The 16,576-nt window shown below is 27.2% G+C and overlaps 1 protein-coding gene across 1 annotated transcript in view; it reads right to left on the bottom strand.

Annotated features, from left to right (window-relative positions):
- LOC100214874 (RNA-binding protein 34) overlaps positions 1 to 16,576 on the bottom strand; it is a 28,471-nt gene that overhangs the window by 10,736 nt on the left and 1,159 nt on the right. Inside the window, exons 2-8 of the mRNA XM_065804531.1 lie at positions 13,360 to 13,393; positions 11,624 to 11,651; positions 6,647 to 6,734; positions 6,506 to 6,565; positions 6,283 to 6,326; positions 6,060 to 6,143; positions 4,681 to 4,738 (exon numbers count right to left, since the gene is read on the bottom strand). Coding sequence (XP_065660603.1) covers positions 4,681 to 4,738; positions 6,060 to 6,143; positions 6,283 to 6,326; positions 6,506 to 6,565; positions 6,647 to 6,734; positions 11,624 to 11,651; positions 13,360 to 13,393 — 396 coding nt within the window. The remainder of the gene's footprint in view (positions 1 to 4,680; positions 4,739 to 6,059; positions 6,144 to 6,282; positions 6,327 to 6,505; positions 6,566 to 6,646; positions 6,735 to 11,623; positions 11,652 to 13,359; positions 13,394 to 16,576) is intronic.

Raw genomic sequence — 16,576 nt, 5'->3', positions numbered from 1 at the left:
ATGTGATCTTGTTTTAAAGCACGACACTATACGCATTGCTTGTTATATCACTTGTTGCTTGTTATGTCATCTAGAGTTCATTATATCTGCTTGCTACAATACTTTTGTTGCTCTACAATTATTTTATTATAAAAATATTTTTGTTAGTTAAATTACATGAAATGGTTGTGTTCTATAATTATGGTGATAGCTGATCAAACTTTGCTTCGAAGCAGTTGACACTAATAGCACTGACAACTTGTTTTGGTAGTGCGTTCCATTGGTGAGCAACGCGGTTATAGGAAAAGTTAAATCTAGAAAAAATGTAGTTTTTGCAAATGTTAAAACATAGTCAAAATTAAAAAAAAAATAAATATAGCTTGGTAGCACAAGTCGTTTCTTTTGAATTACCATTTTAAGTTAAACTTGGTCCAACCCTGTGCAAGTTCAAAAAATGAGCAGTAAACTAGCTATTACTAAAATTTTGACAGAAACAAGATGTAATATTATTTGAAGGTTGTTTGATATCTAGTTTTTTGTACAACTTGTGTAGTAAAGTTTGTTTGTTTATGCGACACAATGGTTGCAAAAAGTGACCATCGGAACTGCCCAGTTACGTAGACCTGGGAGATGTGAAAATAGAAGTAGATTGTAGATGATGTCATTGGGTGAGAATCATTAATGAATGTAAAGACTATTTTGTAGGAGGAATAAAATTTTATGAGTCAGGGATAGGGTGAACAATAACTCAGCTCTAGTCATTCTAAACAAATGATAAAACAATGGTCTATGAGTAAACAAGTTAATATAGATCTGCTGGTTTATTAACGGCAACCATGGCTAAAATTATTGCACCATACAAAAACAATAAAATAAAATAAGATAACAAAATATTAAGTAAAATGATAAAAAATGATAGTACGGGCAATATGAAAAGAAAAAATAGGCTGATAAATGTGGTACTATTTATGGTCTAAACTCTAGATAATAAATTGAAAAATGATAAACACCTGTGTGAGTTAAAGTATATAAATGTTGTTAATGTAACAAATTCATAATATAAAGCTCACAAAGCGCTATAATACGTGGGTGCAAGAGGTAAAAAAATGTTGGTGCCTGATAACCAATCAGAATTAAGTAGTGGATAATGGTAATCCCCCTCCTCAGGAATGTACTGTGATCACCAATGACATTTTGGAGAGCCCGAGACCTGCACTAACGCCACTCGTCAGGGGTGTGTTCTTGTAACAGATCTCACTGCCTACACTCTATGTCATGCTAGTCAATATTGCAATATAATAGGACTACACTACAAAAGCCAAAAATCCCAATCCCTATCCCAGTTTTTAATACAGCTCCAACATTCTTAGAGATCTCACGAGGGTGGTAAGATATGCGTGTGGTGTGAATATAAACAAATATGTAAATACATATAAATACATGTACACTTACACTAGAAGAGACAAATGTGTACACATGCATGTATGCGTATGTATTAAAATAAACAATTTTAATGTATAGAAATAACACAAAGCAAATAAAAAATAGTAACTAATAATTATGAGTAACTTACCATTTCTTTTATGGCTGAAATGTGTCCTATAAATATAATAAGTAAATACCACTCATAAACATCGAAACTAAGAATGTTTGTGGTTAGTACAAAAGTAGTAAAAATATGGTGGAAAATGTGGTAACTCCAATAGTATGAGAAATATAAATCTTGCCTGATAAGTAGAGACAATAGCTATCACACAAAACAGACTCAGATAAATTAAAAAATGATTAGCCAGAGATAAAAAAATACAGACATATAATCAGTAGGCAGAGAATAGTGAGAAAATAAACAGATGAGACAATAAATGCGATTTTTTACTAATAGCTTATAACCACTGAAAAATGTAATGTTTAAAAACAGTATTGTTGACAGAATAACCAAACGAACATTAGTGAACACTGTATAGTGCAAACCACAACAAACTCACTTAGCGATGTCAGATCAAGAAAACTAGAAAAAAACAAAAAACTTCATGAAATCGTGATATGTCTAAACTTATCTAGTAGTATAGTTCAGTACATTCCAACCAAGAATTTGTTGGAATGTACTGAACTATTTGTTATAAAAATACGCTAATACGTTTTTTTGTGGAAAATTATCGCGCTGTTATGCTTCTCACAAATATGCGGTCTCATTCACACATTATAACACAAATCTGAATAAATATACAAGGATAAGGTCAAAAAAAGATTATGAACAAAAGTATATGATAAAGAACAAATATTTGATATACTGATTTTAGAGACTGTTGATGTCTACAGGTGTGATGGTGTAGTGAATTAATATATACCGTTTGGTCGTCTCATATGGTCTCGTTATGCCTTTGTTCACTTTCAAATCGGGTGAACAGAAAGCTAAACACACTCACTCCTTGCGCTTATGGGCTAGCACATCAGAGCCAGACGTAAGACTTATAGAATGGATTTCAATTGATCGAATACACATAAGTCACCGTAGGCCACAAGCCATCGCTCTTAGCCAAAAGAGCTATTGCCAGTAGCTCTTTTGGTTTTACTTACTGTAAAAGTAAAGTTTACAAAACTAAATATGGCCAGAAATAAAAAAATTTTTGAAGGACTTTTTTTTAATCTAATTTTAATAAAAAAATACATCAGAATAAAGGTTTTTGTTATCATTACTTATTACTATTATTTATTATTATAGTATTACATATTAATTACCACCTGTAGCAACATAACTGTTTCTGTTTTTTTCACTTTTAAAGTCTACTTAAGTATTAAATTCACATTGCATAAATAGTATTAGATTGTTATTTTAGTTGCATCATTAGTTAATAAGATTAATCAGTAGAACTGAAAACGAATTAGAATTGCAAAAGAGTTGCAACAAACAAAATTAGGATTGAAATTGGATTCTGCAAGTTTTGAAATTTGTTTCTAATATTATACTATATATTTCAAAATATTATAAAGAATGCATCAATATCTTGTAATATTTGGCAAAGCAGGGAGATGTATAAAAGTAAACCTCTGTGTTTTGCCCACATCGTAATCTACACATTTATATATTGAATCTTTTTGTTTCTATTGTTTGCTACACACCACACAACTTCTGAGCAATATATATCTTTGCTATGTCTTACTTATTGCTATGTAAAACTTTGCTATGCAATATAATAAGAATTTTTAAAAAGTTGCTTAAGATTTTTCTGAAAGAAATTTTCTAATTTTTCTTCATTTTCTAAGAGAAACTTATAAACTTCTTTAAATACAGTAATCTAGACATCTTCATATTTTTTCATCATTCAGACATCTTCATATTTTTTCATCATTCCGACATCTTCATATTTTTTCATCATTCAGACATCTTCATATTTTTTCATCATTCCGACATCTTCATATTTTTTCATCATTCAGACATCTTTATATTTTTTCATCATTCAGACATCTTCATATTTTTTCATCATTCAGACAACTTCATATTTTTTTAAAGAATTAAACATTTATCCTAACATTAGCAGCATAATTCCTGTGATCCTAAATGTTTCCAATTGTCAATACAGAGTGCATTGACAACTAACTAAAGAATAATAAAAAACTGTCTAGCCATTCAAATATAAACATCTTTAAAACTTATTATTAGTTTTATATTTTTTTATATTTTCTTTATTGCTTAACTTAAAAACATTTTTACTTGAAACATTTAAACAGTCAAAAATTTATCCATCATAACACAAAATTGAGATGTTTCTGCACATTCTTGTGGACCAAATTTTTAAACTAGTGGACCAAATTTTTAAAGTTAAGAAATATGAATCCAAAGTATATACAAACCATTCCACCACATAAGTACTTCTTCCAGAGTAAGAACTTGCAAGACAGTTGCAAGCTATTTTATGTGGATCAACTGGAAAAAAGATTTTTTAAATTTAATTTTAAAACAATTTTTATTGGAGTAAATTTGTGATTAAGAGCTCTGTAAACTAAATCACTAGAAAAATTTAAGTTCTTGTGCAACCTAAAAAACTTTCTGTTTTGAGGGGCAACATCAACCGTTTTCTAATAATAGGCATAAATGCAGCTTATATAAAAAAAAAACTTTTCTTTATTACCTAAATCATTTTTGCAAAAAATTATATACATGAAGAATAGTTGGTATATTAGTAAAATAAACTTTAAAACTTGTGCAAGGATGGTACAAATTACTTAAAACTTTTAAGTATTGAACCAAAATTTTTTAAAACTTTCTTAAACATCAATAGAAGTTTACAACTCAAAACATTTAAAAGTTTAAAACAAAAGTTTAAAAAAATTATCATTCTATTTAGCTAACATAAATTAATAACATTGAAATTTTTTTCAACAAAAAAAAAAGTTTAGTTCACAAAAACTCGACATTAATCTTGATTTTGCTTAATTGACAATTTAATTCAATAAAACTAAGCAACAATAGAATTTTTTGGAATAATAAAAAATATTGTTATAAAACAAAAGTTTTATAAAATAAAAAAAAACATAAAAGGAAATACAACTACATTAAATTAACCATAATTGTTTTCTTTTTTTAAATAAGGCTATCAAGGTTAAATGAGGCTATCAAGGTTAAATAAGGCTATCAAGGTTAAAAAAAAAAGTTTTTACTTAAATTTAATAAATATTGAACATTGAACAAAAACCTTTTACCTTCTGAAAATCTGCTTTGTCTACTCGTAAATGCAATCCTTCTAATAAATATCCATTGCTAAAATATCAAATAGTAAAAATATTAGATCAAATAATATAATATTAGATCAAATAATAAAATATAAAAATATTGGATCAAATAATATATAAAAATATTTAATCAAATAGTAATATATAAAAGTATTAGATCAAATAATAAAAAAATTGACAACTAAAAACAAGTTCATTGAAAATAACAAACTTATAATAAAAAATATAAATTGAAAACAGATTGCAAGAAAGATATATTTTGTTATTAGAATATAAAATATGGATTTAAAGATCAATATGAAATCTTTCATAGGTCTAAAAACTCAATTTTAACCAGAGTTGACATTAAAAAACCTGCCCAATAAAACCCACCTAAAATAACCTAATAAAACCTGGGCAATCTTTTTTTTTTAAAGATGTTTTGTAAATTTGTAAACTACTATAACCAATATTGACATTATAACTATTAGATTATTAACTAAATTATTATTAACTATTATTATCAATTAATATAACCAACAATAACAGCTATCAGAGCAGATTTACAAATACTTGAATCATTATTTGGAAATACATTATCACAATTTTTATTCAAATATTTTTACAGATTGAGTCACTTTTTTTATCTTTTATGTTAATCACCTCCCAGAAGAAAAAGTGAGAAGCTGAGGAGGCCACTACAGTTGAGAAGGCTACCTTATTGTGGTTAAAGCCCTTTCTTAACTCTTTAAATCCATAACACAAACCTTTATGAACAAGGCGCTGCGCGGAAAAACAAGTTTGTTCATTTAAATTTAAAATTTAATTTTGAAGTTCAATTGAAACTTCAGTTACTTCCTGACATTTTCCAGCATTCTTTTTCCCATTTCTCATCGACATTTTTAATTATAAAAAATTTTACTTTTAAATCTAAAATAAACCAATACATAGGTTTAACGTAAAATTTTTTTTACATATTAGAGTTTAAATTTAAAAATCATTTTCAAAATAATTTGTAAAATCCTTGATATAAATTATTAAATAAGATTATATAAAATATATTTCAAATGAAGTTAAAGTAGAAAATTATACAAACTGAAATGCCATATAATGAAACAGTGTATTTTAAAACTAAATATCCATTTTAGTTAACATTAGAATTTAAATTGTAATCTAAACAGTATATCAGGCAAAAAGAACTTTGTCTGTCTGACTAACTGCTCAAAACATAAGTTAATATTGTTTGTATATATAAATATATAAATGCACACACACATAAATGAATATAGAGAAGCATTAAATTTGGGTACTTAAATAAATCATAAGCAAGACTTTTAGTTATCATGTTTATTTATATTAGATACATTTACCTTTCTAGAGCTTTTTCTGCACTATTCTTTTCTTTAAATACAACATAAGCATTCATGCTGTCACGTTCCTTGTGAAATTTTTTCCTGAAAAATAAAAATTAGATTACAAGAACTGTTCTTTGAATTTATTTTTTCAGATACTTTGAATCAATAAAGTCTTGATAAAAATAATGAGTGTTGGTAAAATAGTGAGCGTTAGTAAATAATTAGAAAAAAGACTTACTGAAGAAGTGCAACTTTTTTTGGTAATTTTGATTCTGCAACTGGCTGAAATTTGATGGTTTTTTTTACATTTATTTAAAATTTTCTTATATTAATTTCATTGTTGATATAACTTATATTATTATCTTATATTAATTTCATTGTTATATTAAAAATTTCTTATATTTATTTATTTTTATTATCTTATATTAATTATGTTGTTCTATAAAACTTAAAAAACATACAACTGATCGAATTCGGATAGTCTCAATATTACCAAACTTTGCAAATAGTTTCTTTATGTCCTTAAAATGGAAAAAACTAAATTTTTATAACAAAAAATAATAAAGACAAAAAGGTAACATACAAAAAGTACATTTAAAAACCTTTCTTGTAACTTTGAGTGAAACATTTCCAACAAATATTGTTCGAGAAAGTCTTTCTGGATCTTCTTTTTCTTTTTTCTTTTTTTTTCTATAAAGATTTTCACTCCATTACTTACACTCAACAACAGCAGAAACATTCCATAAGGTATAGACAGGAATAGGGTGCGGATGCTCCTGACCCATGTAACTAACCACACCTATAATTTTTTTCTTAACAATTTGACTACAGCTGTTTTGATGTTTTAACAATTCAAATGCAATAAAAAAATTGTTACGTTATGAATAACTTTTAATCGTTTGATCTTTTTTAAAGTTTTTTGTTCTACGCGAAGGCTTTAAAAAAAATAAAAAATTAATTATAATATTTGTTTAAAAACATTTTGTGTAAATTAGGAAAAAATGTTATATGTAAATTTTTTTTATGTAAGCATATATTTTTTATGATAAATTTAAACATTACTTTTTTAAGTTACTTTAAATTATGAATAATTTAAATTAAATCTTTCTGTTGCCATGAAATAATATAATTGCTTTACTATTTTTGTTTTGTTTTTTTGTTTCTCTTTTAACAAAGAATTGTTTAAAACCTTTTTTTTATCTTGACTTACTAATCAGAGCATGAAATGATTAAAAATTACTATTTTAAAAAGACTAGGTTATTTTTTAAACAATTTTTTTTGCAACTTTTTGGAAAAAATAAATGTTGATACAATTTAAATGTATATATGTATACATCTATATATACATCTATATATATATATATATATATATATATATATATATATATATATATATATATATATATATATATATATATGTGTATATATATATATATATATGTATGTATATATATATATATATATATATATATATATATATATATATATATATATATATATATATATATATATATATATATATATAAAACACTATTTAACAATTTAAATAAAATTTATTTAATTATTTATTAAACAAAAATTAGAAGTAATGTAAAATCGATTTGCATACTTTTAATAAAATTTAAAGTAATTTATTTCAAATGCAATTAAAAACGTTATAGAAAGCAATTTTCACTTTGAGTTATTTTAGTGCTACTATATTTTTTTTGTTAAGAATTGTCATTTTTTTTTTTTAGTTTTTTTAAATTTTTTTCCTAATTTAAGTTCAGCTTAGATTTTCTTTTTTCAGCGCATTCCTAAAATCATTTCTAAAACATCTAAACAGTCGTGGTCAAATCTAAAAAAAAAAAAATCATTTGTATGGTCAGCAATAGCGCTTGATTGCACACCATTCCTGTACAAGCCTGATTCCATGCTTTAAAGTATAAATTTGATTATTGCTTTATATACATATATGAAATTGGCTTTTATATTGATAAATTGGCTTATATAATGGCTAAATGGGCTTTTATATTGATAAATTTGCCCCTCTATCACAGATAAACACTACTAATAGAAGATCTTTAAAAAAATAATAACTTGAAATGTATGTATGCCTGTATGTATGTATGTATGCCTGTATGTATGTATGCATGTAAAAATTTGTTTGGTCTATTATTTTTTTGAGATACTGTACATATGTACATACATTCATACATACGTACGTACGTGTGTATGTATGTATGTATGTATGTATGTATGTATGTATGTATGAATGTATGTATGAATGTATGTACATATGTACAGTATCTCAAAAAAATATTAGACCAAACAAACTTTTTCAAAAAATAGATGTTCACCTTCTAAATCAAAACAATGAATAACTTTGTTTTAATTCTATTGTAGATTGGATATTATTTGGCATACTTATTTTTTGTTTACTACATCAGCTGGTATTTTCCTGAAAAAAGTTTAGTATTAGAGAAGCTTTTGAAAAACTGACCAAGCGATATTTAGTTTTACCTGAAATAATAACAAATATCTTGTTATCATTTCAGTAAAACAACTGATCGATTTAACAATAGTTTTCTTAAGATTTGGACACAAATATCTTGTTATTATTTCTGTAAAACAACTAAAGTTATTAAAAGACAGTTCAAAAATTCAAGCCTTCGTTTGAACTTATATCATTTTAAATAAAAAAATATAATGTTAAAAAAACAAAAAAATCTTTTTCAGACTTTGATACACACACCCATACACAAGAAATACACAAACATTTTTGATATCATAAAGACAAACGAATATTACTGAATACTTTGTGGAATATTTTTGAGTCAACTAAAGGCTTTTTAGCACTAATGTTAAACAACTGATATTGCTGAACATATGAGGGGTGGGCGAAACAACAAATTTAATTATACTATTATTAGAAGTAATGATATACTAACTTAACTTTATTACTTCTTATTACCACTATACAAATTACATTTAAACATCAGCATTAATTTTTTTTTTTCCATTCTTAGGCTTTACATTATTGTATGCATACATTTTATTTAAAAAGTAAATATTTTATTTTGTAACTTTTTGTTTGGTGATATAGAGGAAAACCGGGTCAATCCGCACACCATATTATTCAGCAAACTGATCAAAATTGTCAAATAAAAATTGAACGAATATGACTATGAAAAAAAATAAAAATACATTCTACTACAGAACTCTCTCCTCTATTTGAATTGATAAAATTATATGCTGATTCAACTCCATTATTTTCTTTTTTTATACAACTTAAGCAGGGAGTCATGTATTTCTTATCGTTGGGAACAAAATAGCACTTAAACTGAAGCTGGTATAAAAATAATTTTAGTGCTATCTTGTTGGAAATTTAATTTCTCATTTTTAATTCAACAAGGACAAAAAGTAAAATAAAAAAAGTAAAAAAAAAATCTTGTCTGATGAAACCGAATTATTACTTAGTCTAGATTTTTGCTAGTGATTAAGCACTGATCTTTATCTAATTAAAAATGAATTTTTAGGTTATTTGTCAATACAATCATCACTTATTAAAAACTAATTATTATGTTATTTTTTAATATAATCATCACTCACTCAATTTAACTCAACTCACTCACTTCAAAATGTCAACTAAAAAAACAAAAGCATACAAGAAAGATGATATACTAACTGCGTTACCTGATATAAAAGAAAAGAATGCATCACTGAGAAAAGCTGCATTCAAACATGGCGTTCCAGTCTCAACACTCAAAGATCGCAAAAACAACAATAAAGGCTTCCATGGCTCAGGTACAACAACAGTACTCTCAAATGAGATAGAAAGAATGATGGTGCATGGGTTCCAATCACTTGGTGACGAGTTATGGTTTAACCTAAAAAGAACTCTTCGATTTTATATGTGATTGCCTTAAATGCAAAGATCAACTGCACTTATTCAAAAATGGCAAGCCTAATAAAAACTGGAAATATGCATTTATTAAGAAATGGTCAAAAGAAGAAAACAGACATCTAACAGAGCTACTTGTTGTATACCAGAAATAATTGAACATTATTTTGAATGCATTGCCAAGCAATATCAACAGACTGGTATAACTTCTGGGTCACATATTTAGAATTGATAAAACTTTTTTTTTGGGTTATCAACCGTAGTGTGTCAAAAAGGGACAAAATGTGCATTTAAACTTACTAACAACAATGAAAAACTTATTATAATGTGAACAATTGCTGCAATGCTGATGGGCATTTTGCACCACCATTTGTGATATACAAAGCCAAAAGAAACTTTTGTCCTAACTGGGCAAGAGGTGGTTCAGTTGGCACCAAATATTCAATTTCAAAATTAGGTTGGATGGAGCATGATACGTTTATTGAATAACTGAAAGAAGTATTTATACCCCAAAACTGAGCAAATTAGTGGTATTCATATTTTAGTATTAGATGGGCATACAACTCACATAACTTTGGAAGCGATATTGCTATGCAAAAAAAAACAATACAATTTTGATTTTTCTACCAGACCAATCTTTACTTATTCTACAACCATTGGAAAGAAATTCTTACAGAGTATTACAAAGACTCAAAATGTAAGAATTTAAATAAAGTTTTCGTTGCTCAAACTTCTGTACGAGAGTGGTAAATGCTTTACATGCTTGCATGCAATTGCTGATTTCCAGTTCACTATGAAAGTTGCTAAACTTAATGCAAATGCTTGAGCATACAACAGCAAAGCAATAATGAAGAACAAGTACCTGCAGCCAAATGATTAAAAGTTGCAAAATGTAGAGTACAATTACACATAGAAATGTTACAATGTGAGAATTCGATGAGTTGGGAATGATTGTGCAAAGAAAAGAAATATGTAGTTGGTACGGAATTTTTTTGTCGCAAAAAATGTAAAAATTTTCTTAAATATAAGTTGTATTAAATATAACGATAAAAAAATAATTAGAACTTAAAAAAATTCAATGTTTTCTCAAGTGTTCGGTTTTATTAGAATATCATCTAAAACCGCACAATTTTTTTTTTCTTTACATTTAATATGTATGATAATTTGATATATATATATATATATATATATATATATATATATATATATATATATATATATATATATATATATATATATATATTTATATAATCTTATGTAGTTTTTTGTTACCTATCTAAATAAAAATTCAAAAATTAAAAAGTTATTTATTTTTATTGATGAGTGTGAGGTTTGACCCAGTTTTACTCTATTTGTTGTATATCTTTGTTCATTTCAAGTATTTATAAAAATTTTATTTTTATTATTTTTGTAAGTATTGTTTGGGTGAACTGTCTTATTTTTATTTTTAAATTTTCTTCTATTAACCTTTATTTTTGTCTTGACATCTGTCAAAATATGCTTTGTTTGAAAATAATTCTCCTCTATTCTTATGTACTTCATTTTCTCCTCAGATATTCACTGCTTGTGTGAGTATTCAGCAAATTTATATGCGAATGTTTTTAAATAATATGGCAAACTTTAATTACTTTTTTTATTTAACTATATATAAATTTTTTTAGGTTTTTGGTTTTGTAAAATATAATTTTAATTAACCTTTTTTGAGCATCTTTGACTTCTTTATCTAAAAATATAAAAAAACACATCTTATAAGTTACAGTTTAAATTCTTATTATTCATTTTTAGTACATACTATTTTAACTTATAACATATAGAGGAAATATTACTGGACAGGGAATACTAGCTAATTCTTGTCCAGTAATATTTCATACATGGCCTAATGCCAAAAATTTTTTATAATACTGAGGGTACCAGGTGCAATTCCAGAGCTTAAAAAAATATATCAAAGTTACAAATATATTTAGTTAGAAATTAAACTATTTAGAAAACTTGTTGTAGTTTACAATAATAACCTTTATCCAATCAAGCGCATATTAACTAATCTTCATTCAATCAATTGTATATAAACTAACCTTTATGCAATCAAGTGTATATACACTAACCTTTATCCAATCAGTTGTATATAAACTAACATGAAGTTGTAAAACAATTTATGTAGAGAAAAAGAGTATAAAAATGTCAACAAATTTTTGACAACATCAAAAATCAATTCACTTAATATAGTATATGGAATAATTCTTCTAAACATAAAATATCTTGCTAAAAGTAGAAAAAGCTTTTTTTGGCACAAAATTAAAGCATAAACTTAATAAATTAATAAATTTGAACAGAAATTTAGGAAAGTCATGAGGATCCAATAACAAAAAATAAAATCACATGAACCAATCAGAATGAATTTAGACAAAAATCTAAATACCAATTTTCGGAAACTAATGATACAATTTATTCAACCAAAATGTTGAATGTATGTTTTCTTCATAACAGATTTTATAAAAATTTTTATAGTCCAATAATGAGAAAAATTATTTTGATAAGTTATAATTAAATATTTAACTGTAACTAACGCATATATTTTTAATAGTTAAATATAATTTATATAACTTTGTAGATTAGCAAATTTTGAATCTTTAAAAGTAAGAAAATCAATTTATTAACAAACATTCGCGCAAGACGTCTTTAAAACATTTTGTAAATTGAAAATTGCTTAAAGATCGAACATGTTATGACTTTTCAATTGCTTAGTCCAAGAAAATCTTGAATCTGATCTCTCTTCTTAACAGCTTGGGGCATGCATTAGTTTGTGAATTTTAAATTAACAAGTAACTATCGCAATATTGTCAACATTCCTATAATAATTAATGGCAACACTCTCACTGAATCTTCTTCTTTACGTATTCTTAGATTATCATTCATTACTGACCTATCGTTGAAACCATATAAACAATAAATTGCTAAGTTAGCATCTGCTAAGATTTCTCTTATTTGTCCCTCTATGAAATACTGTTGTAATATTTGGACTGGTTTATTTAATGATACTCTTTCTTTTCTAGATGAAAATACATTGTAAATGTAATTATGTAGTTAAATTGTTGTGAGGTTGCATCTCTTTTTCCCTTTTTTTTACTAATACTATCATGGTTGCTACTCAAAGGAGTTATCATCTCTAGTTCCATCAACCAAAACTCATTCTCCCTTAATCTGTTGTCAATAGTTTCCTCTCTCTTAAACTCTATTTTTTGTTTTCTAGTAACACCCAACTCAATAGTGGTTGTCTGCAACCTTGTTGAAAGTGAATTAGATTTAAAATATTGAAAAAGTTTATAAAATGGGCTAATTTTTAGGTTATTAAGAAATCTTATTCTGAAAAAAATGTTAAATTAATTTTAAAAAAGATTTCCAAAAATACTATAGAAAATTTTACAAAACAATACCTTTAATTTCTTCTTCAATTTTGTTTGCAGATTCCTTTAAACATATTAAAATAAAGACACAAATTAAAATTATAACTAAAGTAAATTAAAATGCTAAAATTAAAAATATTTATACAATTTATATCAATATAATAACTATAATATAATAATATAAAAATAAGTGAAAATGAAAGAAAAATGAAATTATTATTTTACAATTTTATTCATTATAAAAATTATCAACTGCATAATTTGTAGTACCAAAAAAAAACATCAACGGAAGAACAATTAAAAAATTTAAATGTTTTATTTAAATTTCTAAATCTGATTCGCAACTTTTCCCTGAAGAATTTCTCTATTTTGATGGTATATATATTACAAAGATTTTAATGATTCATTTATTTTGATAGCACATATATAATATACATATATATATATGTGTATATATCTATATATATATATATATATATATATATATATATATATATATATATATATATATATATACACTAGGGATATGACTTTTTTGCAACCTACTAGGCCTGTATCGTAATTCAATGAACTTTTATGTAAAAAGAACGAATAGATGTTTCATTTTGACATATTTTGAAAAAAGGTCACCCCAAAACCAAAAAATCGAATTTTCAATAGGTACACTTTTGTACAGTAAATGAATATTAAAGGCTGAAGATGTTGTAAGAGTCATACTCCTGTTGTTATTTTATTTATTTATGCAACATGTACTGTGATATAACAAAAAACATTATGTGATATATAATTATACAAGTATTACAAAATTAACAGTATCAAAGCGTTTAGTACAACAATATACATAACTGTCTGTGTCTATAGGCCTACTGTGTTTAGTACATGGGTCACATGATGCTCACGTCTCATAAAGAGTCTAGCGCTTATTACTTAGAATGAATCGAAGTTGCAGTTTGTCTTTCTTTCTGCAGGAAGCATACAGGTCTTGCATCACCTTGATTGCACGTTCAGCTATCTGATTACTTCGTGGTATGTCGATGACGGATGGCTCTTTCTTCCAGTGATTTTTGAATGACTGCAATGCCTTTTTGTAAGGCTTCAATACATCAGATAAATTCTTGAAGTCATTGTCATTGTACTTTTGACTACTAAACCAATGTTCTGCCCACTCATATGAAATGAACCTGCAAACCTTCTCCAAATTCTTTCTCGCTTCAGGCATAAGAATGAACGCCAGAATGGCGAGAATGGCTCTTGAGTTCCATCTGGCATTGCTCATATTAGGAATGTTCTGAAAGTGAATCAGAGGGAAGTTTCTTTGTTCTTCATAGAACCTAAACACTCTTGTTAAATGGTACAAAAACGTCATATCGTCTCTCCACCCTGATTTATCAAGAATTTCTACAGTTCCATTCACAAACTTATCCTTCAGTTCATCATACTTATTCAACAGTTCAGACACAAATGGGTATTCAATGTTTGGAGATTTGGTATCACCCCCAAGTTCTTCGTCCATCACCAGACGGAGAATCCTGTCTAGTACGTGATGCTGACAACCGATAAATTGTGGTATTGTGACACCCTTTAATTTAAACATACGTTGCAACTTCACAACAACTCCATTTCTCTTCCCAGTATTGACGTTTGTTGTATCAGTAATGATCATCTTAATTGAATTCCACAAATTGTATTCATCAATAAGTTTGGCAATTTTTTCAGCAACAGTTTCAGCTTTGCCATCTTTTAAACGCAGTGCATCAAGTTTCACGTCAGTTCTTTCATTCTGAAGTACAACTACCTGATATTCCTTATCATCTATTCGTTTGCCGTCAAAGTGTAAGGACCACTGTTCCATTTTAAGTTGTTGTATCATTTCTTTTTTTAATTTACCTGCCTCTTTGAATATGGACTTGTAAACTGCTGATTGACTTGGAGTTGGAATATCAATACCTTGTTGTGATAATACATTGCATATTTTAGCAGCTTTCTTTGTGGAAACTCCACTTGATGTAACCATACTTACAGCAAATTTACTTTTGTAGTGCTTTCTAGTTTTTTTCTGAGTGTCCTCATCATCGTCTTTATCACCGTCGTCGTCTTCATCATCTTCACTCTTACTTTTGCAGTTTTCAGATTCAGTACCACTGTCTGTGGTAGACAGGACTTGTGATGTGGAAGGTATTGCTGTTCCAGACTGGACTTTCCTTCTCTTGGAAGGGTGAATGGTTTCTTTACTTGCCACTTGTCCTGTTGAGTACCCCACCTGTCCTTTACTTTCTTTTTGTAGGTGGTATAGACGTTTATCTTCCGAGGATAACCACTGGCCATTCACTTTCGTGATGTCAAATAATGCATTGAGAACATCATATTTTCCACGCTTGACACATTCATCATAGACCTTCAGCACCTTCATAAGCTTTGCTCTTATCACTTGATCAGACACACGTGGAAAATTCAGTTTATTGTCCCACAATTTTGTAATTTCCTTAGAAATTTCGTCTATTCGTTCTTTTCTTCCTTTAACATATGCTCCGAGAAACTGGTATCTTCTTACGATCTGCAATTGAAGTGGTATTCTGGATTTTTCATCGAGTGAATGTTCTTCTACAGCCACGCTTCCTCTTCTTCTGTGTGACTCTTGAAATCTCACCAAATTTTTAGTCCAAGTCTTCTTGTTCTTTGTTACTGTGGTATGACTTTTCTTGTGAGACATCATATAATATTGTTACGACTTTACGGATAGCTGAGCGTAAATATCCGTTTAATAAAGTCGTTTAATTAATAAAATACTTTAACTGTATAGTAATCCAATTATAGTTCGATAATCCAGTCAATGTTGATAACAGTTCGATAATCCAGTCCGTATCCTAACGATAATGCTGCAACTACTTATACTTCGTACACTTACAGCGTCTTTAGTTCGCTACAGTAGTTCCTTATTAGCTCAGTTACACGCAGAGTACTTCATAGAACTATTCACATTATCAACACTGAGCTCTGACAGCAGCTCGCTTATATAATTATTTAGAGCTTCCAGAATGTTCTACTAAGTTCTATAATCTTCTACAGTCTGTTACAGTCGTCTATATCACCGTTGTAACACAATGACGTCATCACATAACAATTCCAAGTATTTGCCGGCACACGGCCGTTTCGTTGCCATGGTAACGTGTGGCGTTATATTTATAAATTCATAACAAAATAATGAAATAAATAGAATTAAGCTGAGAATTAAGCTTAAGATTAAAAC

This window comes from Hydra vulgaris, chromosome 09 (genome assembly GCF_038396675.1).
Source record: "Hydra vulgaris chromosome 09, alternate assembly HydraT2T_AEP".
Classification (NCBI taxonomy): domain Eukaryota; kingdom Metazoa; phylum Cnidaria; class Hydrozoa; order Anthoathecata; family Hydridae; genus Hydra; species Hydra vulgaris.
This window is presented reverse-complemented; position numbering and strand designations above follow the sequence as displayed.